At 41.1% G+C, this 27,333-nt stretch overlaps 2 protein-coding genes across 3 annotated transcripts; both read left to right on the top strand.

Moving 5' to 3' along the window:
• Window positions 1-9,284, top strand: tbrg4 (transforming growth factor beta regulator 4). Of its 2 annotated transcripts, none has more exons than XM_012867666.3 (11): window positions 1-120; window positions 1,322-1,811; window positions 1,888-2,208; window positions 3,138-3,312; window positions 3,488-3,645; window positions 3,736-3,846; window positions 3,928-4,072; window positions 6,043-6,285; window positions 6,386-6,497; window positions 6,601-6,715; window positions 8,785-9,284. In XM_012867666.3, the coding sequence occupies exons 2-11, from the start codon at window positions 1,389-1,391 to the stop codon at window positions 8,884-8,886; spliced, it is 1,905 nt and encodes a 634-aa protein (XP_012723120.2). In that variant the 5' UTR covers window positions 1-120; window positions 1,322-1,388; the 3' UTR covers window positions 8,887-9,284. The 2 variants fall into 2 exon arrangements, with proteins under 2 accessions (XP_012723120.2, XP_021174907.2); XM_021319232.2 differs by lacking the exon at window positions 1-120 and adding an exon at window positions 128-254.
• A 2,844-nt stretch (window positions 9,285-12,128) lies between these two features.
• Window positions 12,129-27,053, top strand: nacad (NAC alpha domain containing). Its single transcript, XM_012867636.3, has 10 exons — window positions 12,129-12,549; window positions 15,314-15,597; window positions 15,689-20,912; window positions 21,303-21,551; window positions 21,705-21,796; window positions 22,813-22,881; window positions 25,946-26,092; window positions 26,181-26,315; window positions 26,448-26,570; window positions 26,886-27,053. Exons 1-10 carry the CDS (start codon window positions 12,465-12,467, stop codon window positions 26,898-26,900), a joined length of 6,423 nt encoding a protein of 2,140 aa, XP_012723090.2. The 5' UTR covers window positions 12,129-12,464; the 3' UTR covers window positions 26,901-27,053.
• Window positions 27,054-27,333: the final 280 nt, after the last annotated feature.

Here is a 27,333-nt window from a genome sequence, read left to right as displayed (position 1 = left end):
GTAGCATCGTGCTCTGGTCACATGACACCCTTCCTTCGACGTCATTATCCTGCGACGACTGCTCCAGGCAGACATTTCCTCATGTGGGGGGTTTTCTTCCAAAAATATCCATTATTTTAGGTAAGTCATCAATGGGTTGAGGATTAGATGTTTCTTTAGATGCTGTTTCTGTTCCGACTTTACAATTTTAATCTGCTGGATGAGGAGAAAAGGGCTGGCGTCGTCTTCAGCGCGTCCCTTCATTTCCACACAAGGTCAGGATCTGACGTTACATGACAGGAGCTTGTTCAGTCTCACCGGTTTCCTTTAAATACATAAACCAGAGGCATTATTTTCAGATACAGTTACGGAGACCTGCAAATGAAAGCAGATGCAGTTTGTGCAGAGTCTCTCTCTGGTAAGAATCCGCAGATTCCACAACCCGCATTTTCCTTCCTAACAAGATCTTCATACGTCCAAGATTCAAGCGGAGATAGCAGGGATGTCTGACGACGCTTTGCTGTTTGTCAGCTCATGATTACCGTGTGTATAGAAGTCGGTGTTTACTGGTGTTCAGGCGGAATTGCATACTTTGGCAGATTCTAATGGCGGTATTATGCAAACTCATAACAGCACAAAATGGTTTAAGTCAATTTATCCGCTTCCTGGTTATACTAAAGAAGTAGTTTTCACCACGTCTACACGCCTTAAAGCCATGGAGTTTATTGCTATTTACTTGCACATTTCATCAAAGTGGTGTTGCTGACATTGGGAAGTGAACGTTTGACCCCCTCCCATAGAAACAGATACAGCCAATGCATGGATTTCCATAACACACAATATAGAACAAACTGGAGTTATGATCACATTTTTTGTGATTTAATAAAACAAATATACAACAGTTTAATGGTTGGAAGATGGTCAAGGATGTTATTTATGAAGGTTTAAATGATACTTTGCCGTTATTTGATGAAAAATGGTTTGAACATTCTCCTGCACACTGTGATTGCGCACTGTTTTTCTCCTGCACTGTTTACATGTTTACTCTGCTGCACTTTATATTGTAATGTTGCCTTATTCCACCTGGAATCTCACTATACTCCTGTAAGCTGTATGCAGCGAAATTTCGTTCTGTGTGCACTCTGTACATACAAAATGACAAAGTTGTCTTAGTCTAAGTCTAAAAACATGTGTTGGTTAAATCCTTTGAGTTATTTTGGGTATTTGCACCAGGTCACAAAAGAGCACAAAGGCTTCCCCATAAATCAGAACCGCTGGGAAAAAGCGGCTCAACACAACACCGCTGCCGAGATTTAACTCTTGATCTCTCTGGTTCCCACAGATCAACGGTGGGCGTGGGTTTTAGGATTGTGAGGACCTTTCCTCTCCAGCCCTACCTCTCTGGCCCGATGGCCAACCGCCTGCTGGGCAGATGCGCCCGCCTGATCGGCAAGTCGTCCTCTCAACCTGTGGCGGCTGCCGCTGCTGCCCGCTTCTATCTGACTTTGGGTGGACCTGTAGAAGTGCCGAGGATTAGAAGCCAGTTATGGGTCACTGAGAGATTCCTCTGTGAGAGGGCGATAACCAAAGATGAGCCACTACCCAGTCTTCCTGTTCGCACTCAGCTGGATGAGATGGTAGAGAAGGCGTCTACTCCAGAGGAGATCTTGTGTGCTTGGGAAGAACATCAAGGGAATAGTAATCAGGCGGCTGCCGCCCTGAGGAGGTGGACTCAGCTGATGCTAAAGACTAAGGGGAAGTTTAAGGGAGATCAAACAGACGTGCTGACAGATCCAAGGCTCCTTGATATGATGGACACGCTATCAAAACATGTAAGGATTCCTCTATTACATAATTCGTACTTTATGACGTATGCGTAACAATTTATGTCCGTGTGCTTTTCCCAAGGTGTCGTTGGTGTGGAACGGCAATCTGGTGACTGTTTTACGGACCCTCGGGATCATGAAGGTTCCCCCTACCAATCCAGTACTGAGTTCTGTCCAGACAGAGGTCCTGTGGAGAGTCCGAAGGCTGTCCTGCAAGCAGCTGGCCTTCCTGATAGACTGGGGAGCGGGGAAGAAAGCGCCACAAGACGTAGCCATAGTGAACTCTGCCTTAAAACAGCTGGAGCTGCGCTGGACTGAAATAGCCGATGCTAAAACCGTCTGTGTCTTGATATCCAGAGGAGAAAAAATGGCACCTTCCTTGATGGATAGACTTGAAGACAAGGTATCAACTCTTTTATTTGCACCAATCAAGATCATGCCAATCAGTTAAAATTTCATTGAAAAGTGCATTTATTTTTGTAGTTCTATAAAAAAGTGCAACTAATATATGAAATATTTCTCAGCGAATTAGAATATTACAATTTTTAATAAAGGAGTAAATTGTTATTAGCACTTTGTCTGCACCATCAATACCAAGTCAAATTCCTTGTAAGTGCAAACCTACTTGGCGATTAAACTTGATTCTGATTCTGAATTGGCCGACTTTACAATTGTCCCTCATGCTGTTATTCTCAAGGAGGGTAAACTATAAAAGGTCATAACTATTAGAAAGCTGATCAGTGTCGTAACCAAGATTGAGTGGAAGGAACATTGTGGTATATGAAGGTGCAGAAGCAATTGATGAATAAAAAAACTAACCTGATTAAAAAATGGAATCTCATTTATTAAGATGCTGTTTTTTAAAAGTCAAAAATCATTCTTTCTGTTTAAGATTATTGGTTACAGCTCATGAAGAACAAAATAGATTTTCCCAGAATTTTACATATGACAGAATACCAGTAAAAAAAGGACCTTTATAAAAGGAATGTTATGTTCTGGCCTTGTGGCACGATACAATGATGGAGAGGACATCTGACTTGACTGTTGTTCACCAGATAGTCATTAATACTCTTTACAAGGTGGGTGAGCCACAAAAGGTTGTTGATAAACAAGCTGGCTATTCATAGTACTGTATGCACAGAGAAATATATTATCTTTTTAATTATATTCTCATTTATTGAGAACCATTGGTATCAGTCATCTAAGAGACTAAACAATGATGTATCCCATGTATCTCATAAATCTGAATCTCATTGAATGTTGTTGCTAAAGTTTCCCAGTTCAAAACCTTCATGAGGACCTCCTTTCCCTTTAAAAAAAAAAATATTTTAGGCTTTGGAGCTCTCGGAGAGCTTTTCAGTGGACGACATCAGGAAAGTCTGTGTTGCTTTGGCAGCTCAGAGCCGCAGGAGTGTCCCATTACTGAGGGCGGTGTCCTACCACCTCCTCCAGAAGCCCTCATCTGAGTTCACCACTCCAGTAATAATGGACCTTGCCTTTGCATACGGTAATAACTCTGAAAAGGAAATGCTGTCCTCTGTGGTTTGAAGTGCGTAGGTTATATGTATGAGAAATTGAAACTGCTTCTATTGGCTATAAGGACACTCATTTAAAAGAGATTGAATGTTACGGTGTAATAATGCAAGAACTGAAAGTCTTATTTTTGTCAACATCCTTTCTAGGAAAGCTGAATTTCACCCATTCCCAGGTTTTTCAACGAATGGCCAGCGAGTTGCTTCCCAGAGTTCCTGAGCTCAGCCCCACTGATGTCACACGCTGTGCCAAGTCTTTGGGCTTCCTCAAATGGCTCCACATTCCTCTCTTTGAAGCCTTTGCTGAGGTTAGTTGTCTTATCCAGTGCTTCAGCTATGACTTTGGGGGAATAATTTTTTCCCCCCTCACTCACTGTCATACTTTATGTTTCCCCCAGAACTACACAGCAAACAGTGAAAAGTATAGCACTCTCCAGCTCTGCAATCTGCTCATGACTTTTGCCAGACTTGGCTTCCAGCCCAGCAAAGGAGAGGAGTTTTACAGCAAGGTACCGATGAGGCGACATGCTGCTGTTCTGCCGACTATGCACAGTTAGTCCTAGCTTCATGTGTCCTTTGTTTCTTGTAAGGTCCATGCTGTGTTGAAGGAGTCTCTGGCGAGCCTGGAGCCGTTTTTGCAGACAGATGTGGTGTGGTCTCTGTGTGTGTTACAGCAGGCCAAGCCTCACTATCTCATCCCTCTAACTCAAACAAGTCATGTTACCAACCTGTCAGGTAAGATGCTTAGCTGGCTGGTAGCTCATCAGCACCTTTAATGGGATTAAAAATGCAATCTGTGGAGTTAAACGTAAGTGCCTGACTTTGTGACATGCCCTGAAAATTGAAATCCTTCCGTAGGATCTTAAATACTTGAAGGTTTGACACGTAATTTAGGTAAACTTACTCGGAAAAGGAGGTAAATTCAGCTTTCCGAGACTAAAGGTGAAACTCTTTTCTATATTTAATTTCAATTCAATTAAATTTTATTTATATAGCGCCAAATCATGAAACATGTCATCTCAAGGCACTTTACAAAATCAAGTTCAATCATATTATACAATTATACATATTATACATACAATACATATTTACACAAGTACACAAATTGCATTAGTGCAGTTAAGTTGGTGCGTATTGGAAAAGGCATCAAGAAAATCCAGTAATTATCTCATGCTTCTTCGAGGCAGAAAGGGTGATTGTAAGTAACCAAAAAATAACATGCTCTGAGAAAAAGGAGGCACAACAGCCAAGAACACAATATACATTTAGGTACAGTGATTGTATGAGAAGCTGAAATAAAACATATTAAATAATAAGTGGAATGGCTTTTAGTTACAACATGAACATTTAAAAACTCTTTGGGGAAAATTTATGTAAATTTAAGAATACATCTCAAGTGATCAGTTTCACATAATACAAATATTTGCCATGTTTTTGTTGCCATCATCAGATTTACAATTAATGTATTTGACAAATATTTGTTTACATACCACTCACGTTTTTTCTGTTTTTTTTCCCCCACTGAATTATTTTAAAAGAAGCTTTTTGCATCACTTGTTTTTGTTACTTCCATACCTATTAGTTTTTGCTTCTAAGTTAATTTTTATACTGGTTGCGGCTATAATTGTTCAATAAATCCCCAGGTTACTTCTGTCATTCACCTTTAGGAACATAGAGTAATAAAAAAAGGAGAACATTTCACTAGAGATGTCCAACAGAACATTAAAACGGTATTGATAAAACAAGACAGGAAGGATAAAACTTGGATAAAACTTTATTTTTTTTTTTTTTTTGAGAAATGATCTTTATAAATGGGCTGAATTAAAGGCTGCTCTGAAGCTTTTCTTGCGCTCCTGCAGGGAAAAACTGCATTTATGGAACATTTGCAATCAAAGTTTCTAACAAGTCAAAGCATATTAATAATCTGCCCAAATTGTTTGTTTATTTTTATTTTGTGGCTCTGGTGGCCTTTATTTGACAGATGCTAGGCAGGAGATGGGTGACAGAAACTGTTCACATCCCAATCTTATCATCAGCCAGATGACATAAAACATTGATGCTGATCCTTTAAACAACTGTCTCTTGATTTGATGTTGGATTTTTGATCATTTAAAACCCAAGTGATAAATATTTGTGAGTTTTTAGCTTTCTGTAAAGTACATGTGTTTTTCAAAACAAAAAAAACCTTGAAAGAAATGCTCTTTTTTCCTTTTTCGAGTCAAATACATTGCCTATCGTATCATTACTAGCAGACATAAAAATACCTCTGTGTTACTTTTTGGTTTATCATGAAGAAATGTAATAATATTTAATTTCTGCTCCAGAAAGTCACATATGCTGCAAAACAAAGACTTGTTTGACATTTGCTTTCCTAAAGCTCATATTTACACCCAGAGATTCTCACTGACGCAAACTGTGAGCTTTGTTAAATCAGCTTGTTAAATCACGCCCATGTTTTTTGGCTCCAGAGACGTTTGCGTCGATCAGATCTGATCTAAGTAGCTGTGAAGTCTCTCAGTTTTGGGGGCCCACTGCCAGATTCCTCCTATGCCTCAATAGACGGCAGCATAGCGCTCTAATATTTCTGCTCCAACTATCACACAACAAACATTATTCTGATTGCCAAAGCATTCTTTGAAGGGTTTTCTTTAATCCATGAATTAATGAATTAACTCTTGCCTCTCTGTTGTCTTTTCTGTGTGTAGAAGGCAGCCCAGCTCGAGTGGAGAACTATACGCTGAAGCTGCTGCACATCGCTACCACTCTCCTCTTGGAGCATCCCGGGTCCTCGGACACTGTGCCCTCTCTCGGTGTCCTGTCTGTCCCAGCTACCAGCTCGTCCTTATCTGAGCTGCAAAGCAGTCTGAGAGAGGCGTTACAGAGTTTGGTGGGTGGGAAGACGGGGGCCCTTCGCACCGGTGTTGACACCGTCTATGGGTGGACGATCGGTAAGGGAGGAGGGCCATAAACAGGTTGTCCAGTTGTGGACATTATTACATGGATGAACTGTGCATTTATTATCGGATACCTCTCATTTTTCTCGATCAGATGGAGAGATTGTCGTGGATTGTGACAACAAACCAGTTGACATGTCGATGCTAAAAGCCCCTCATCTACCAAATGGAGGAGGAGCCCAGGATTTACCGGCAGGGTCACGACGGTGAGTCACAGGGGAGAGTAACTGTATCATTAAAAGAAATCACTTTCCTTTTCGCTTCATGTGGCTGAAGTTGTTGTTTTCTGTATTCTTTCTTTCTTTTTAGATTAGCTTTTCTGGTTTGGGAATTTCCCAGCTATGGCTCCAAGAGCAGAGAGCTTCTGGGACGCTTCGTCATGATGAAGAGACATCTTCAGCTGGCTGGTTTCATCCTAGTGGAGGTACGGAGAGGTTGTGGCTGAATGTCTGCTATGGAGCTGCTTGTGACAAGGAGCTGCACTTGTGTTTGCTGTGTGGAAACAGTAATTCATCACAAGGAGGCAAAGCAAACAGTTTTACTACATCTGACAGGTTGAGAACATGGACAAAATGGACCTAATGCTTTTCTGGAACTCTGTGTCAGGTGGGCTCTGCTGCAGTCTGTGGTATAAATAGAGCTCCAACCACAGATCTGCCTCATCTAGGCCAAGCCAAGCTCTGCCTCTTTCACATCTAGGACAATCTCCTTACATCCCTGTAGCTTCACATTCCTCTGAGGTTTACCGTTCTACAGGATGTTTCAGCTTACACAGATCAGGGTGTCAACCATACACCAGTTCAATGCAGTACAAATATGAGATTCAGTGGCTCAAGTATTTCCAATATGTTCCTTGTTTTCAAATATATTTTTAGATTGCCTAAAAAAACAAAATCATCATTTAGGATTGTTCTATATTGATAGAAATTAGTATAATTATATTTTTTGTATTTGTTTTTCATAGAGGCTCTTAAATGAAAAGAATCAGGAGGTTTGGATCTTGAGTAAATAAACCCGGTTTGCTGTGTCGTTAAATTTTATTTCGTCTGCCAAATAACTACCTACCTGAATAGAAATTACCTACACAAAAGAAAATTACCTTAAACTTGCACAGTATGATATAGTTGCTTTTATAGTTGTAAAGTAAAAAAAAAGCCCTGTTTTTAAATGACTGTTCTATCATCTATAACATCAGTCTATTTTGATTTTAATACACATACCGAAGCAAAATATAAGTTAGTATTATTTTTCAAGCGCTTTTTGTTCAGAATAGTACTTAGTACTTAGTCAGGCTATCTGCTCTGACAGCCAGCCTGCAGTCAGCTCTTTAACAGGCATACCACTTGCTGGCTGTGGGTTTAAAACCTTGCTACTTGAATTATGAGTAACAGTTAGGGCTCCTTTAGTTTCCACACCATGACTGTCTCTGCTTTTTGTGTCTGGAAATCGTATCTTGTTGCAAAGAAAACGCGTGGTGGCTTTTTAACAGCTCCGTATAGCTGAAGAAAACTTCAGTCGGTCTAGCAACTTCTTTTTCTCTAAAATATTCTTTTTACCCACGAGAACGGTTCTGTTACTGGAAAAATTGCAGAGGTTAGAAAAACGCAAGTGAAACTTTAGCATACCTTAATACATGGGCTGCACAATATCAGGAAAACATATTGTGATTCCCAACCGCCCTCCCAAAAAAAAAAAATCATTGCATCTTTCCCACAATTTTTGTGAGCTTCAGTATCTCAGCCACTAGAATATAAATATAGTTTACATTAAGAGTTGTCAGAAACCTCCCAACTAGTCCAACATATCAGCAAACAAAGTGTGAATGCATGGCAGTTTGATGTTTAGCATAAATCTTGCATCCAGGCAGCCATTGTGATTGCAGTATTGTAAACATACTGTAGGTATTGCACTGACGATTTCTTATGTAGTGCAGCTCTACTTGAGGCCGATTATCGGATCTCCTGATCAGATTTGTCATTACTTGAATTTTAAATCTGTGTAAAGCTCCAGCTGACACTGGATGTCGATTTGCCAAACCTAAACGTTAATAAGTGAGACTTTTAGCATTCATTCTGAGGCATTGATAAAGGTCTAGTTTTAAAACGGTTGGAAGAAACAACAAAAGTACTTTAATGGAAAATTTTACTCACTGTTAATTTGCATCTGCTTCGTTTATTGAGGAACTCAGAACGTGCAGTTAAAGCTTAAAATTGATTGTTGTTAAAGTTGAAAAATGAATGGACAAAACTTCATAGCTGTGACTGAAACACCAACACGAGTCTGATGAGCAAAAATCTAATAAATGGCGTAATAAAACTGTTTGCAGGTGAGATGAAGTCTTTGTTTCTTCCCTGTTGCTTGTCTGGGACTAATAACTGAATTCCTTTACTTGTCACTAAGTGACTAAAATAAAACAAAATCACATGCAAAGGCATAATAGGACACCCATTAGCTCTAACTTATTTTAAGATATTCCTTTATCCTCCTTTTAAGGTCCCATACTACGAGTGGCATGAGCTGAAGACCGAGTGGCAGAAACTGGCATACCTGAAGGATAAAATGGGGAAGGCCGTGGCCGAGGACATCGCCAAGTGAACTGGACGATCCGTTCAGAGCTCGGCTCGCTCCAAGCTTTCCCAGTCCAGCGGGACCCGCAGGGAATGCACACATCCACCCACCTTCACGCTCGGGTCGGAGCAGTATCACATATTTTTCTCTCTCGTTCCCCTGGCAACATGTGGGGCTTTCCCTGTTTCCACGGCGACGGCGAGTAAAGAGTTTAGGATGAGGAGAAAGACAGAAATAAACACAACGGAGATATGATCTGAGCAAGGACTTTGTCTTTACATCTGCACGGGGCTTGTTGCTACAGAAGCTCGGCAGCTGTGTGAAAAACCTGGTGGAGAAATGCTTCTTATTAAGATGTAACTATCAGAATAACTTATATCTGTCAATGTGTGTCATCTTATGATGGAATAAATAGTTTATTACAATTCCTGCTTTTTTTAATATGTAAAGATTTTGGATTATTTAAAATTGGGAGGTACACAGATGAATGGCGCTGAAACAGTTCCTTCAAAATATAATTTTGCTGTTTCAGTATTATCAGCGAAATCACAAGTAATATTTATTCATTTGAAAAATATATCTCCATTTGCAGCTTGGTGAAATATCAAACTATTGACAACTCCCGTCTTTGCTTCATTTTTAGTGTTGTTCTTACAAATGTGTCGGTGGATATTGTGGCACTGCCACGGAAAAGCGGCAAGGGCGAGAGATTCAGAGACGAACGGTGCTGCTTACACAACCTCACGGACAGTGGCAGCACTCAGACCAGTCGCTGGGAGGCAGATGAAAGGAGGATGACCCACAAAACCAAAGACAAATGTTTCACATAAGATTTTTTTTTTCTCTGCAAAATAGATGAGGCAAAATAAATTCTAGCACTTAAAGCTCAGCCCTATATGTTCAACTTTACCATTAACAGAAGCCCGGAAAGCACTGCAGGGAACAGGCAACCTGAGGTGAATGTTAGAGAAAAACTGAGAAGGCGTTTCATTTGAACTTTTCTGGCTATTTTCTTGCACGGCATGGGCATTGCATGGAGGCTATTAGATCCTATCCAGAAAAGCGTCAGTCTCTTCTGCTGAACAAGCACTCAGGCCGTGGGAAGTTTTGGGTTGTCATGGAAACTACAGTTGCAGCTCCTCTGGCTTAGTGCTGCCGCTCCATCCTCCCCTATAGGCCATCGATCTGAACCTATTTGTTTTTATCAAATGGGGGGGGAAACAAGTACAGATATGCCGATCATTTATAGCACCGCATCAAGACCAGCGTTGGATCTTCTCTGAAGGACACTTGCTTTATGCTTTCATTTGTGGAGAATTATAGCTGAAATCTCCGCTTCAGCCACAAGGGGCTTATTTAAAAAATCTGCCCTAAAGAAAAAAAAAATCCAATTTAACTTCCAGAACATATTGTAATAAGAAACGTTTCTTATTAGCGTAAGTTTCTATTAACAATACAGCATGTTTATACAATGAAGCTGAGCTAGCCTCTTAAGACCAGCCCCCCTTTCTTTCTTTGAGTTTTTGCTCAAAATAACATAATTCAATCTAAGCACCCCTTATTCAGCAATTACAACTTTTAAATAATCTAGTTTTAGTCTTAGATAATATCAGGAGACGAGATTAGCAAAATTTTATACAAAAGGGAACCTAGAAACTTAGAACCTAGAAAAAAACCTACAACCTAGAAAAAAGAAGAAGGTTCAATTCCTCCCCCAGAACTGGGGGCTGCTGGGCTTAAGAGTCTAGATGACTCGTTTCCTGATAACGCCATCCCACAGGGATAAGGCTGAGCTAAAATTGGCAAATTTTTGCGTTTAAAGAAATTTGTGGTAAAGCAATTTTAAAAACGTTTATTTCATCCAGCTGTTATTTGATGTGAAAGAGGGATGCCGGGTACCAAAAAAGCAGGTTGAGTGTGCACTGAAAAAATGAAAATACTTATTTTTTTACAGGAAAAGAACCACATTAATAAATTGATTTTTAAAAAGCTCCAGATCTGTAATCCCTTTGAGTTTGTATAGTAGGACCATTGGACCCGAGTATCAGGGCAGGAAAACGCCCAGTATTAGTTTATGCTAAATACCCAAAAGGTCGTTTTCTAGGCATTTCGACCTATTAAGCTAAGTGGTATAATAATTTTAGCTTTTGTTAATGTTTCTACACAGTTGAAAGGTGTTGAATTTCATTTCATCATCTCCCAAGTGTGGATCTCTCCATCCATTTTCTCTAACCACTTATCCTTGCCAGGTCACAGGGGGCTGGTGCCTATCTCCAGCTGTTGATGAATGAGATAATGTTTTGCATCAATAACGAATTGATGGGATTTAATCAAAGTAAACTGTAAAACTGTAGATTGTATTTTGCATGATTACAACCTTTAAATTCAGCTCATCATAGCTGTGCCAGGGTCCCCCCACGCCAGGTAGGGACCCCCCAGGCCAGGTAGGGGCCCTTAAAAGTTTCATACTCTGATACTGCCAATTAGATTTTAAAGCTGTGGGTCCACCATGGGGATGATGACTACAGCCATTTATTTGCTGGCTCCACCACTATTGCCCGATTACCCCCTGTATTCTGTTCTGGCTGAAGGTTTTGTTATGCCACCTCAACATTATTAGTTTCCCCCATCTGGCAACCCCTTTCAAAAACTATCAGGGGGCTCCCGTGTTAGCTAGATCATAAAAGAACAGCCCAAGAACAGCTAAAGCAAATGTAGCCCCTGGATTCGATCTAACAAAACAAGAATTGAGGTGGTTTAGTTCAAATTCGATAAATTTCTGTTATTGTTCTGTTGTTTTCTTTGAGGAGCTTTTGTTTGACATGTTTACTAAAGATAAAAAAAGAGCTAAAGATGGAGGGCACAATGCTCATGGGAATTGTCCTCCCTGTTGAATCCTCAAGGACATAATTAGAGCAGAAGGTACAAGCGGTATAATGAGGGGAATACTTTTAGGTTTCACGTTTATCCTTTAGACGTTCTTGGTTTCTATTTCTCCTCATCTGCTCTGCTTTCCTTGAAACCCTCCACCCCGATATGTCTGTTTAACTCTTGTTTTTGCAGTACTGGTCGTTTCCTCCTGGCTTGGGGGCAGCACTGAGAAATCAGCCCAAATCTGCTGACATCATCTTCTAAGATCCAGTCATGGCTTGGCTTGAAGCAAAAGAGGGGGAGCAGGGAGGAGGGAGATACTGGAAGGATGAAGCAAGCGGGGAGGGGAGGGGAGGGGGGGGGGGCAGGAACTGGGCATCAGGAGAGAATACTGCAGCTCCCTCTCACATTCAACACACATATTCAGATAAGCAGCATCAGGAGGCTCTAAAGCCCACACCCACCACAGCAGCATCACTGTGCTGCCTGCACCATAGAAAGGACCCAACACACACACACACACTCACACACCCTGCATCTCTGACTCTCAGTTCTTCGCTCTAGCTGTCAGCCTCGCTCCGTCTCACACACGTGCTGCAGGGGAGGTTTGAGCACAGGCTTGCACTCAGAACCCCCTCTCTTTCTTTATTCTTTTTCCTCCTTCTTCACTCTCCTGGTTCACCTTGTCTGCTCCAGCTACATGGTACATTACTGCGTCAGAGCCAGCGAGAAGCATGCCAGGGGAGAGCACTCACAGATCTGTCCCAGACGACAAGCATCAGGACCTGGGAGGCGAGGAGACAGGGCTTCCAGGACCAGGTAGGAGCTCCTGGTTTGGGGAGAGGATAAGGATTCGGTCATCGAGACTGGAGATAGAGCTGAAGACAGAGATATGGGCATGAACGGGTCAGGAAGTAGATTCAAATCAGGCTAAATGTGGAGCGTATGAGAGCAGAAAGTGTGGTAGATAAGAAAGAGCTTGTAAGACGGTTGGAGAAGGACTGGATTATTTCTCTATTTGGTCACGTGCAGCTTGAAAAGGCTCTTATTCAGCTGCATGTTTGCCTCCTCACTAAAAACTGCATGTTGTCCCTTTTCCCTGCTCCAAGCTGTTAACATCCTCCTGAGTTACCTCACTCTTGCTTTAAACAAAATCAGATAGCTCTTTCACTAAATTCTACATGAAGGCTTTCAGAACCTTTGTGTAATCGCCTCGCTTCTTCCTTATTAGAGCCCCAACCCTAAAGGTGCCCCCCTCCTTACCCTCCTCCCTCCACCATCTCCTCACATCCACATCCTTTGCTTTAGCTAGTGCCCAGTAGTTTCTCCCTTCCCCCAGCAGTAATGGGAACATGACACAGCAGCATGGAAGCGCACTCTGCAACACACAAACACCACCTCACACAGACAACTTCTTGGACTATTTTGCATTCGGAACCAAATGAAGTTCTGCGGATGATGGCTCAACGAGGCAATAGTGAAAGCTTCCTGCCTGCTTAGTGTGTATATTTTAGTACATTTGTTTGTAGACATGCTAGTTATTATAAATCCACCGCCTGGTCACAGCCTTTTATTCAGCAGCAAAATATGACACTGTACATGATAAAGAAGCCTCCGACATTTGTGGAGTGTCTAGTTTTCATCTCACAACCTTGGCAGCAGCTGAAATAGAGGCACCCCTTGGGGGGGCGGCGCTGCAGCCTCTGTGACGCAGCTCCAGTGTGCTGCGGCCTGCTTTTCATACGGCAAATCTGGTGCACAGTTTTAATCCGTTCCTTCAAACCTAAAAAAAACAACAACCCTACTAAGATAGATGTAGTGCTTTGTGTAGCTGAACGTGTTAGATTATAATTTCTGATTCATTTCTGCATATGTTCTGTAAAATTACAATGCTTGTTCTTCATGAGTTTGACATTGCGTAACCATTTCATGGATGACTCAGTATAATCACACACAGTATTTTGCTTTTAAGCCTCTAAAATCATCTTTAGCCATGACATACATACATATATATAGTCTGAAATGTGCATTTGACAAACAAACTAAATAACACTATAAACTGAGTGAAAATTATGAAATAATATAAACCCTCAATATAATTCATACAGTGGGAATCATCAGCAAAAATATTGTTTTGAGTTTTAAAAACTGTTGTTTACAGCAGAAACATTTAATGCCGTTGAAGTATTTTTAAGAACAGCAGAGTACCACTATTATTGTAAAATATCCATTTGCAAATAGCATGGCATGATGCTCGCTTTAAACAATAACATAAATATCTAATTGCAATTTAACAATCCTATGAGTCCGAAGTTGTTAAATATCATTAGCACTATGTTTTACCTAAATAGTTGTCTGCTGTAATACTGTCATGAAGGATTAAAATAAATTATGTAATTGTTTTTCTGTATTTCTGTGCTTTTGCCTTGTCTTGCAAAATGAACCAGTAACTATCATGTTCTAACTGACCGTTGGTAAGAAACAAGGCTGCAGAGCACATTAATGTTGCACTGGAGTTGCCTTTTTGTCCCTGCTGTAATTTGCACCTTTTTAACCGGTTCTATTTCTGGGGGATGGCTCAGCATGAACACAAACACACATTCAGCATAGTAACGTGGCAGTGATCAGGCCAGACTGCTAAGTGCTGATGTGTGCATCTGTCACAATCTCAGGAAGGGCAGGACAGCAGCATTAAAGGAAAGGTTAAGAAAAAGGAAAAATGGAATCCTTGAAGTAAAAGAGAGCAAGACAATAGGAGGCAATGTTTTATGAAGAACAGAGTTTAATTTGATTTGGCATCCATGTTACTGGCAGAGCAAACTGCATGTGAGTGTGTCTGTGTCCGACACCGAGCTGAACCACTCATGCGCCATGACGACCAATCAGGATGAGGAATGAGGTCACTGTGGCAATAGCTCATTTAAGAGAGTAGATGAAGGTGCTGTTCATCAAGAAATGGACTTCTGAGAGTGTTTCAGTCAAACACTTTCTCAGCAAATGATCTTTCAAGATAAGAGGAAATTAAGCAGACAAATGAGATCCTTCATTCCAAGTTTTCAATTTTCGAATTTATTCCCTTCATAAACACTGAGAAAAGCAGGTCACTCAACCTCCCTGACCCAGTTTGCCTCAGCCAGCCTGACATTTATCCCACTGGTTTTCAAATCCTTATGAGACTTTAAAACATAATGATATGTATCGGAAGGACAAGGTGTATCTAGATGGAGAACTTAAACAATCATAACTTCATTATTATCATCATCCATCTATCCACCAATTTGGCTTCCATTATTATTATTATTATTATTATTATTATTATTATTATTATTACTATTATTATTATTATTATTATTATTATTATTATTATTATTATTATTATTATTATTATTATTCAAGAAATATATGGTCCAATAACAATGTAAGAGGTACTTCCTTCATGTGTCTTCTCATGTCTTTGTTTCTGCCCATTTTGTAAAGAATCTGTTTGAAACTTGCTTCTTTCTATTTAAAACTGATGTTGATTCAACTTTGTCTTTGAATTTGTAAAAAGTGCTGCTTTTCAATTTCTTTTTGTTTTTTTCAGGCATGGCAAGACACCCATCCAGAGACTCCACTCCAAGCGACAGTGGTTCTTCTCCAAATGACAGTGGGTCTAGCCCTTCTCCCAGCACTCCACAGAAGCTTCTTCCAGGATCCACCTCCCCATTTGGGCCACGACTATTTCATGTGAAACTTAGCTCGTCTGGTACTCCAAGACCACAGCCCGAAGGGTCCGATAATCGCGTAAACCCAGCCAGACTGTCAGGAAAACTGGGTGGTCATGGTCCATGTGGCCGCCATATCCCAGTTAAGATGGAAAGAATAAAGGTAAGGTCTTTGCGATGCAAGAGTGTTTGTAATTGTATGGCATGGATGCTGTGAGATGCATTTATAACCTGTAGTTTTATCTTATTAACAGGTCTTGACTGGATCCGAGGTGGAAAGTGACTATCCAGGGTCACAGACAATGGACACCAGAGTTGTGATGGGTGAAGAGACGCTGCTCAAAACAACAGAAGTTCTGAAAGGGAAGATCCCCACTGAACTAAAATCTCAAGCTATCCCTTTGCCCTATCTCCCAAGTTTTGAATGTTCACAGCTACAATCTAATGAGATAAAACTGGAAACCAACAGCAAGGACATCCAATCACAAATCCCCCAGAAACCAGTGGATCAGGAAAAAGAACATGCACAGGCCTCAGTTACAGACACTTCCCCCTCCTCTACAAAACAAATCAAAACCAATGACGAAATAACAGACAGTAAGGAAGACAATGAGACCCTCTCTCTAGATGAAGTGCCTTCACTCCCTTTTTCAGAGCGGTCTTGTCCAGTTGCTCTGTCCTTCACTGAGCCAGTCTGTGCAGTTGATCCCCTACGAGTTGGCATTCCCTCATCTCTTGACCCAGAACTTTACTTTACTGCTCCTTCCACTCCAATTAAGGTGACTAACCGCTGTTCGCACCTTAAACATCATTCCTACCCTGGCTCCCCAGCCTCCCCTCTTTCCCCTGGTTCTCCATCTGACAGTGAGGACCTCTGTTCCCCTCTTACCTCTCCATCTGGCTCCTACATCACAGCGGAGGGAGGCAGCTGGATGTCTTCTTATACATCCTCCACCTCCCCATCCACTTCTCCCAGCCTGCTCCTTGTGGAAGAAACACAAGAGGCACCTGCTTGCTTTGTGAGCTCCTTGTCAGAAATTGGAGACGAGGTCGCAGAGGAGAAGGGGCGACCAGCCCCGGAACGAGAGGAGGAAAGGCCAAGGGACTTTAGCTTGTACCATCCTGAGGATTTTGTTATGAATTCACGGATAGGTGTAGCAGACACGGTAATTCCTGAGGAAGACGAGACTCCGAAAGGGGAGGAGGAGAAAATTTCCAGAGATACTTGCCGTCCTTGCTGGGTGACAGAGAATACTCCCACTATAAGAAGCAGTAGCAGCAGTGACTCCCAGGATGATGAAGGGGAATCAGAAAGTTCATTTTACCCATCAGAGGAGGCAACTGTAAATAGAGCAGTGTACTCAAGACCCATGCAGACAGGCCTAAAGCTAAATCTGGAGGGATGTTTATTAGAAGAACATTATAGGCAGATGGAGGCCCACCCAGATGTTTCCTCTACTGCCTTGACCCCTGATACAGAAAACATGTCTATGCCATCTTCCAGCTTCAGCCCTGACTCTCCGCTTCTTCCCCTGGATGTCTTTGGCCCTGGAGCCTTTGATAGGCTTGGCCCAAGCTCCTTCATACTCTCTCAGGCTGCGTGTTCAGATGTACAAGATGAGGAAAGGATGATACCAGCCTCCCTCATCTCCTTTCCCCTTCACACTAGCCTAATCTTTAGGGCTGACTCAATGGAAATCACCCTCTTCCCCACAGAAGAAGAAAACGAAACAGAAGTCAATGACAGAAACGAAAGAAAGGATGTTGATGCATATGGAGCAGGAGAGGAGGAGGCAGATGTAGAGGATCATGATGAAGACGATGAAGAGGATCATGACGATTACAATAATAATGAAGACAATCCTGACTCCATCCCTGATGGTGATGAAGGGGAAGAAAATGATAAAGGAGGGGATACAAGCGTGCAGCTTGAGGCAGGTGAGGAAGCTAGAGTAGAGGTGAAAGTTGTTGAAGAACAGGGAGAAGAGGAGGAGCTGGATGATGATGATGATAATGATGAAGAGGATGATGATGATGATGGGTGTGATAGCAAAGCTATAAAAGATGAAGCTGAGGAAAGTTCAGTGTCCTTCCTTCATTCACTTTCAGAAACATCAATCAATGAAGGGTTAGATGAATCTTTCTGCTATCAAGATGATACAGATGACTCTTTAGATTCTGCATCTTATAACGGGGAGGAAGAAGAACGTCTGTACAGCACTGAGAGACATGCACAACCTCCAGAACCTCTACCAGCAGATAATTCAGATCCAGGTGAAACCAAATTGGAGGCAGAACAGGGTCCTTTGCACACACAACTAAACATGGACAAACAAGTGGATCAGTCCAAACCTACATGTATGTCTGAAACCACTGTCGCTCACCCTAAAGTTGTCAGCTCAGAACCGACACCCCCGGAAGTGCCTATGTGGCCTGAACACCAACATGATCCTGATGTCAAAGGTACCATTAGAGAAGACGAAACAAAAACCTCAGATAAAGCTGTGGGTAACCAGCAACAACTTCAACCATCAAAAGTAAATTCTTCTCAACCAGACATCCAAACTGATCTCAATAAGAGAGAAGAGAAAAGCCAGATAAGTACTGGTGCTCCACTTGTGGAGCCTCAAGAGAATCCCTGTTCCAATCTACCCACCATTTCGGGTGCCGTTCATGCATCACCTCATCCTGTAACTGAGTGCACCAGTGTTTCTCATTCTGCTTCTTCTGTGGAGGAAAGAACAAAAGATATGGCTGTGGAAAATCCTAGAGTGATGGATGTTGCTTTGCAACTATCTTGTGATCAAAATGAGCACACAGAAGAACCTGAAAGAGACTCTTTTAAATTACTCATAAAGCCTCGTCATGGCCACTCTGAAAGCCAACGGACTGTCGGAGCAAGCAGAGTTGCACTATCAAAGTCTTTCGGTGGTAAATACAATGTGCCTGTGGGAGGAAGATCTTTGTTGAGGTCATGTCCAAACAGGGACTCTGATACCAAGGTTGACCAAAGTACTGAGTGTGCTCCAGCTGAATCTGGGAGTGTAGAGGGTAAAATAAGTGATTCTTCCCCACCACTGAATATTGTTACTCCTACTAATGACTTAAATAAAGGTGTTGTTCTCCTGTCTGCTCCCAAAGACCCAAATTCCAATCCCAGTAACATCCCTGTTTCCACTTCCCCAGAAATAATTTCAGAACTTGGTGACAACTTGGCCTTGACTCCTGAACACTGCCCCAGAGACTCCTCCCTGGAGAACTTAAGTGAGAACACTTTGAGTACAGATGATGGGGTACTAGGAGCTGTTGGATCCTTACACTCCCCCCTTGCCATCTCTCCCAAAAGAGAAAATTCAGAGACAGATACAAGCAGAGCAATGGCTCCAGAATCTGGGGCTTGGTGTGATGCCAGGGAGGGTCTGGGCTTTGGTCTGCGATTTGGGTCAGGGTGTGAGTTTGGTGTTTGGGGAGCAGGTGAATCACTGTCTTTGTCTCTGGGTAAGAAGTATGAGATAGAGGCAGAGAGTCTTCTCATGTGTGACACAGAAGGGCAAAGGACAGAGACCGCGTTGGTTTCTAATTTGAGCAGTGAACTGTGTGAAAACTATGACAATGTTCTCAGCTCTATTCTGGATGAGGAAGATAACACTCAGAGTGGAAAGAATGACCAAATGTCAGATAAAGATTTGGTTGAAGAGGGAACATCTGAGTCCAACTTAGCTCACTGGAAATCTATCGAAGAGATTTCTGAAGCAGGCGGAGGAGAGGACGGAAGTACAGATTTTCCAGAGGACATCAGTAATTTGAATCCAGACAATGATAACGATACCAAGGAAACACAAATACGAGACAATTTGAAGAGTTCAACTAACTCTGCCTTTGAGGGCTTGGACGAAGGCATGTATGGGAGTCTGAATGCTCTGTCAGATGAAATGAGACACCAAAGAGTCAGTGTCATTATTAATGAATCTGTGTCTAATATTCCACTTGATGAGGCGCCACTTCAGATTTCTGACAGGACTCCTAAAGAAGATCAAAAACCAACAGAAGATCCTATAGACCAAACACCAGCAACAATACAGACACCTTTATTAAAGAATAGTAGTTGTACTGTCTCAGTTGACACTGATTCTGATGGATCTACAAAACCCCAAATCCCTGATTCAACATGCATATCTCAGTCAAAATGCGATGCTACTCCAGAGCATCAGTCAGACTCTCTAAGGAGTATTGCATTTTCTTTGCCAGAGGGTTCATTTGGCTCTTTCCCTCCAAAATGCATATCTAACATTGTTAGACTGAGAAGCCCTTGTAGAGATGGCACAGCAATATTACAGCATCAGAGGCACAATCAAACAAACTGCAACATTAGTCCAGAAATTAAAAGAGCTACGGATGAACCAAAGACTAAAGAGGCCTTTCTAGGAAAGCATAGTGTTGTTTGTAATTCAGGGGATGAAAGGGATGATCAAAAAAATAAGATGGACAAAAATCAAAAAAAGTCCTCTTCTGCACTGTATGATTCAGATCACTTCGAGAGGCTCACACCTAAGGGTGGACTTTGCACAGACGCACAAGCTGCATCCACAAAAGGGAAGAAAAGGAAGCAGAATAAACATAAGGCATCTCTTGCAGATGGTCATGATGACTTTAGCCCTGAGTCTGTCCAAGATCCAAAGAAAGCTCCTGCTCTTCCAAACACCACAGGAAATGGATGTCCAGATGGGATGTCAGACGTTGGTAAAACTAAGTCTGACGACAAAGCTAGCAGCTTTTCGTCACTAGACGTTCAACAGAGGACATCTGGACCAGACAAAGTTGAACCTGTTGCACAGAAGGAGGGGCATAACAGTGGCAGTCCTGATGAAAAAAGTCCAAGACAAGGACAATGTAATCTAAACAGAAGTACAACAGACAACCCAAATGCAATGATGGCGATGAACCAAGACCTACAACAGAAACAAGAAGTACTTGATAACAGACCACTATCTAATAGTGAGAGGCAAATTACAGTGGACTTTAATGACAACAACATAGATACTGGCCCCAGTAAACCTCAGCAGACTATCGTATCATACTCTCAGTCGCTGCGATGCCCCCCTTCCTCTTTACCTTGTGCCTCAATAGAGTCCCTGGCTGGCCTTTCCACACCTGTCCAGGATTCCCAACCTGTCCTCTCAACCCAGCAACAATCCCTACAGTCAATCACTCATCAGTCCACTGATTCTGAAATTCCTCCAAACAAGAACCTCCAAGAGGTCACTGATGTATTTTCAACACCATCATCTAAAAGTGTTTCTTCATCCCCATTGCCTGCTGCCATACCGGCAGTCTTGTCCCAAGCTACCCAGGAAACTGGAAATCTAGACTGTGTTACAGAATCTTCTTCTCCTTCCAAGTCACAGTCTACCCACAGCACACAGTCCCACAAACAGATGAAGGAAGGCTGTACTTGGTTTGCCCAAGACATTTTTAGAGGTAAGTGACAACATTTGTAACTTCAATATCCTTGGTCCAGTACTTACAGCTGGTATTGTGTCTGGAAAAGAGTATTATACCGTCATCTGCTCTGCTGTGGATGAACTTTAAAAGGTTCACGTTTGCAGAATATAGACCGTGTATCACCATCTCTTGCTGTTTTTAAAACTCATTTAAAATCATACTTTTTCTTTGTCATCTTGGCTTTTAACCTAGAGTGAGTTGGCATCTGTGACTTAATCGTTTACCCTGTGGAACTGTACTATTTTAAATTTCTGTAGCTTACATGTATTACCATATAGTTGTTTCATTGTTTATTCCTGTTCTCTATTTTTTAAGTGCTTTAGAAATAAAGTGGTGTGGTATGGTGATGAATCTGTGCTCTGTAAGGTACTACTGTGACTGAAGAAGAATCGGGTAGAGAGGATGATGGTGGACAGCTCCAGCAGGGTCATGCATCTAAGCCCAGTGGAGATGTAGAAGACAGAAACAGATCACTTAAAAATGAGTCTGGTCCATCAGATCAGCGGGAAATCCAGCTCCTCTCTAGTCGCCAACCGACCGGCAGACAGTCAAGCTGTTCAACCAGCCATAATCTCAACATTTACGAAGAGATAGATCTCTCAGTTAAAAACAACAGTGAGTTTTTATCTAAATTTTTCCCCATTTGTCTTGTGGGACAAAGAAATCCCCAGAATTTCTTTAGCTCTATGTTATCTGTTGTCTGACTTTTGTTTAGTATATTTTAATGAGCTAATGTTACACAATATCTTTGGGACATGCTTTCCTTAGGTTCCACTTTGGCTTCCTGTAATGAATCTGAGAGTGAAGGTTCGATGCCTGATCTGGAGGAGCTTGAGCCTCTGAGACCATCAGAACCACCGGTGAGTCGTTCTAAAGGCTTAAAGCCAATATACTGTAGCTCCATTTGGTTATATTATGTAATGAGAATGGCTTTCTTAAGAACTGATGAAATTTTTTCCAGAAAAGTTTTGGACTTGCAATTTGTTTATGGGTTAATTGACATTTCAGATTAAACCTGACAAGTGTTTGTTTTTTGAGCTAAGATAGTGTTTTAATGAAAATCTGTATTTAACCACTTTATATGTATTTGTATCTTAAGGATGGTGTTGCTATGTATTTTGGATACAAAAACTCCATATCTTTCTAGGCTGACATTTTCAGAGTCATTTGTTGTTTGTGCCGAAATATTATGAAATACAACATTAAATTTTGAATTCAAGGCAAACATTTATGGAGTGGGGATGCTTTGAATGGAAGGAAGGAAGGAAGGAAGGAAGGAAGGACATAGGGGGAAAGGAAGGAAGGGGGAACAAGGGAGAAAACAGAGGAAGAAAGGAAGGAAGGACACAGCAAGAAAATTAAGGAAGGGCACGAGGAGAAAGGGAAGAAAGGAAGGAACACAAGAAAGGGATGGAAAAAGTAGGAGATAATGAAGGGTGGAAAGAAGGAAAATCAATGGAATAATGGATACAAGGACACAATTAAAACTGGGAGAAAATAGGTGAGAAATGAAGGACACAAGGAAGGAAATGAGTGAGGAAGGAAGAAAGGACACAAAGAAGGTATGAGACAACATTCAGACAATTATTCATGTTTTCACTCTGTAAATCCTAAGATGTTGAAGTTTGATTTAGCATTATTGGCTAAATACAGGCCACACTTTTAACTGCATAAAAATAGTTAATAAACATACTGTTGCTGATTTTGCTACAAGTAAAAAGACAATCAAGTCCCATGGATTCCAAAGATGATAGTTTTTTTTTGTTGTTGTTGTTCTGTCTTGCTATATTAAAAATCTGACATTTGTGAAATTAACTCATTATAAAAACAACAAACATTTCATACGTTTTTTAACATTACTGAACTTTTCTTTCAGTGCATATCCACTGCAGATGATGGCTTGAACAGACCAAAGCAGAGCCGCAGTGAGAAGAAGGCACGCAAGGTCAGACTATTGCTTTTATATGTGCATAGACATACCAAACTTTTGCAGTGATGAAAAAGGTTGCCTCCGTTTTCACATTATTTTTTACAATGTAGAGTAGATTGGTCCGTTTGATTATTCAGTGATTGGATGCATATTTTGGGGGGCAACCGCATTTTTTTTGGCCTGACACAAAACAGGGTTTTTGGTTGACTTAGATTTTAAATCAGATTTAGTTGTATACTCTTGCCTAGCAATTCCTTTGGTGAAACCATTCGGTTGTTCTTTGGTTACTTATTTGTCTTTCTTTCCTAGACACAGCTAACATAGAAATTATTCCGGGATCAGTGCTTCTGTGTTCTTTTGTATTTCGGCTCTGTCTTTTAAAACCCCAGTTGGTTTTGGCAGATGGCCGGTCACACTGAGCCTAATTCTGCTGGAGGTTTCTTCCTGGTAAAGGGGAGTTTTCCTTTCCACTGTTGCTACATGCAGGATGTTGCATGTACCGACTTGGGAGAGAGAGATTGCTGCAAAGTCAATGACACAATGCAGATGACTGTCCACTGTAGCTACATGCTCATCCAGGAGGAGTGAATGCTTCAAGTCAATGACTTCGTAAATAGAAATCTTGACCAATCTGTTTATATAATTTCACTGAATTGACTTTATGAAGTGCCTTAAAATGACGTGTTATGAATTGGTGCTAGATAAACAAATACAATTGAAATTTAAATAAAATTGAATTGTTGATTTTGTAACATAACTGGACTGACCATTAGGCGGAACATTTCTATTTAGTTTATTATTTTAGCGCCAATACAACACAACCGGTTATCTCAAAGAAATGTACAGTCAGTTATATGAAATCATACAAACAGATTGTTTAGTTTTTTATTTAAGGAAACCCAGCGGATTGCATCGAGTCATTTACTTGCAGCATTCGCTCCCCCTGAAAGTGTGCATAGCCACAGTGGACAGTTGCCTGCAATGTGTTGTATGCATGCCGAGTATGCATGTTGCGACAGTGGAAAGGAAGACTCCCCTTTAACAGGAAGAAACCTCCAGCAGAACCAGTTAAAGTGTGAACAGCCATCTGCCACGACTGACTGGAGGTTTGAGAAGACATAGCGTACACACCCAAAGAACTTAGAAGCACTGATTCAGAACACTTTCTAAGTAAGAGAAAAGTAAAAGGGTAATTGCAAAAATAGCTCCATTAGAGGCTACATATAGGAGAAATACTGAAAGGTTTGGCAGCTGTTTCGGCCCATATCAAGGCTACCTGAACTTAGTGAGGGATATGTTGTGCTACTAATACTCAGATTGAAATGTTGTGTAAGCAGAACTGCAAGCCAGCTGTGATTCCTGAACTTGCTGGCAGGATGGAATAGATCTTGGAATAGTTGGAATCTCGGTTTTGGCAGAATGACCACAAATTTGGCTGTTTGGAATCACCATTGACAGAAGGCAAAAATAAATAAAAGAGTCCCTGCTTGAAAACAAATGCCATTATCAGTATTTGGCTTTCCCATGTGGGCCTTGAAAGACTGAATATCTTAATTTGTCCTGGATGTTATGTAAACAAGATGCTCTGTGACATCTGTGACCTGGAACAGAGCACTACTGAACTGCCTGATAATGTTCCATCACTGTCAATGACTACGGCTGCGAGAGCTTTCTGCCACAGCTCACAGACCTACACTAACACACACACGCATGCACACACACGACTACACTAAAACACACAGGCACACACACCACCTTTTCTGTGCTTTTACTCTACTCTGCTTGCCACCTATTTTAGCTATAGTGTCAGAAAGGTCAGATCAGAGACCTTGAGTTATAGCTTGAAGGATTCTGTTAATGTGTGAATAGAAACAATTAAGCTTTGATTTTTAGTGATGAAGCTTTTTCCAGTGAAACTAAAGAACTCAAGTCAAAGATTTACTTAGCTTAATGTAAATGTTTACTTTTGGTAAAATATGAATATAAACTACTTAGATTTAAATGTTAGTCACGAAGCTTCTTCCAGTGAAACTCAAGAAGTCTAGTTAAGGATTTACTTAGCTAATTCATTATAATGAAACTAAATAAGCTTTAAAAGCTACAACAAGAATTGTAGCTGTAAAAATGACTTTAGATCAGAAACCCCAAAGGATTTACCTAGTTTATTTCTTATTATGAATAGAAAAAATTAAGATTGATTTTATGCTTTGTGTATGTTTGTTAATGCATGAAAGCTTAGCTTATTCCTTTGCTAATGTAATGTTTTTCTTTTCCTATGTAATATTTCCCCCTGTAATGTTTTTCTGTTCATTTATAACACTTTGAATTGTCTTGTTACTGAATAGTGCTATATAAATAAACTTGCCTTGACTTAACTAGGAGAGAAACACAGCTACACAGATATGCTCTAAACCAGTTTTCAAGTCTTTACCATGAAAGAGAACAAATACAGTTGCAGTAAATGCTCAGCCAATAGCTATATAGGAGAGAAACAGGGATAAACACTGAAAGACAGGGCCAAGTGTATCATCTACAAAAGGAGAATGTGAAGTGGTTGAGAGCTGTAGCTTAGCTGATGCTCCCCTTAAGAACAGTGTCACAGATAAATAGACCAGATGTAGCTACTATAATAAGAAAAACAAAGAGATAACATAAAGTTGAAAGGCAAAATAAACGCAAATAATTCAAAATTGGAGCGTAGTAGAATGTATCGGAATGAGGAAAGTGGTCATTGAAATTAAAATCCCATTTCACATTCAGCCTTCTAAGAGAAGGTTTGGGGTTTAATTGTGCTGTTTTTTTAACTGTTAACTGGTCTTCATTAGTTTTAAGTTTTTCTCTAAAAGATTTGTTTGATTTTCAGTCAAACTGCACAGGATGTAGATCAAATTAATGGTTAGTTAACCAACATTGTGTTGGTTTTTACATCGCCAACACCTGCCAATTTTACAGGAGAGTGTAAATCTACCGTGTCTGATGTGATCAAATGTTTTTTTTTTCTTGAACACAAAATCAAAATATATGTTTAAATGAAACCAGCGTTTAATTTGTATTACCAATTGTTAAACTCTGTCTGCAGGCCATGTCTAAACTGGGTCTGAAGCCGGTCCATGGTGTGACCAGAATCACCATCAGGAAGTCCAAGAGTATCTTGTTTGTCATCAGCAGACCAGACGTTTTCAAAAGTCCAATGTCGGACATTTATATCGTATTTGGCGAGGCAAAGGTATAATCTTCATATCTTATTCATATCTCAATCTTGCTTACATTTCTATCTTCTGCTAACTGTTCTCTTATACACTTTTTTTCTGCAGATAGAGGACTTATCTCAGCAGGCCCACAAAGCAGCTGCAGAGAAATTCAAGGTGCCTGTCTCCCCCTCTCCATTAGCCCCACCTGTCCCACCTAGCCTCACCATCAAGGAGGAGAGTGAAGAGGAGGAAGAGGAGGTACATAGAGTTTGTAAAACACACACACACACAAAAAAAACCTCAAACTGGCATGGCTTCAAGTACCTCTCATTTGTAAAATCATTCATCTTGACTATTTTATCGCTTACTTTGTTCCTTTCTGCACGTCAGGTGGATGACGGAGGTCTGGAGCAGAGAGACATTGAACTGGTGATGGCTCAGGCCAATGTGTCACGAGCCAAGGCCATCCGCGCACTCAAACACAACAAGAACGACATTGTGAATGCTATCATGGTAAGAACAAAGGGGGATGGAGAGAGGAGGAGCAGGCTGGGAGAGGGCGGGCAAATGTTAAACAAAACAATGTGTCACAGTTGAGGAGCAGAAGGGGGAAGAGAGAAGGTCGCCACGAGAGGAGGAGAAAAAAAAAGCACAAATGAGAAGAATCCCAGTGTTGTAACTGAGAAACCCCCTGATGTTCTGTCGTTAGGTTTTATGACCACTAGATGGCAGCAAGCTAACAATGCGTGAAATGACACCTTTGTGTTACCTTGATTGTAGTGTTTTCTCTGCCTTGCTTGAACGTTGTTTCCTTATTTTTCCTCATAGGAGCTGACCATGTGAGTGAGGACTGAGGACAACTGGACTCCCAGCTCCCTTGTTCCTGCCTATAAAGCCTAACTACTGCGTACTCTTCTGTATCGCTACCGTTGTATGTTGCATCCCTAACCTGCTAAATAAAGTCTAAGACAAGTTCCAGTGTGGACTCTGGCTAAACGTTTAGGCTGATTCCTCTGAAAATATTGAAAGCAGAGTCGCATTTAGCAAAGTCACGAAGTCAGGGTGCCTTGCAAAATAATTTTTGTCAGGTTAAAACCACAAACAAGAAATTTTATGGGATGTTTGTGTGATAGACAAAATAGTACACAACTGTGAAGTGTGGGAGGTATAGGATATTTAGTTTTTTTTTCTTTTTTCTTCTTGCAAACCTAAATCTGAAAAGTGCAGCGTGCACATGGATTCAGGCTCCTGACTCAATGCTTTATGGCACCACCTT

Source organism: Fundulus heteroclitus, chromosome 3 (genome assembly GCF_011125445.2).
Source record: "Fundulus heteroclitus isolate FHET01 chromosome 3, MU-UCD_Fhet_4.1, whole genome shotgun sequence".
NCBI lineage: Eukaryota > Metazoa > Chordata > Actinopteri > Cyprinodontiformes > Fundulidae > Fundulus > Fundulus heteroclitus.
Note: the sequence above shows the minus strand (reverse complement) of the source record. Positions and strands in the feature narration are given on the sequence as shown.

Bases quoted from the DNA above. Each gene is read 5' to 3' on its own strand.
- tbrg4 (XM_021319232.2), top strand. From the start codon at position 160: ATGCTGTTTCTGTTCCGACTTTACAATTTTAATCTGCTGGATGAGGAG. The intron at 4,073-6,042 runs GTAAGATGCTTA...TTCTGTGTGTAG, and splicing joins TCATGTTACCAACCTGTCAG to AAGGCAGCCCAGCTCGAGTG. The intron at 6,498-6,600 runs GTGAGTCACAGG...CTTTCTTTTTAG, and splicing joins TTACCGGCAGGGTCACGACG to ATTAGCTTTTCTGGTTTGGG.
- nacad (XM_012867636.3), top strand. From the start codon at position 12,465: ATGCCAGGGGAGAGCACTCACAGATCTGTCCCAGACGACAAGCATCAG. The intron at 15,598-15,688 runs GTAAGGTCTTTG...TCTTATTAACAG, and splicing joins TTAAGATGGAAAGAATAAAG to GTCTTGACTGGATCCGAGGT. The intron at 21,797-22,812 runs GTGAGTCGTTCT...CTTTTCTTTCAG, and splicing joins TGAGACCATCAGAACCACCG to TGCATATCCACTGCAGATGA.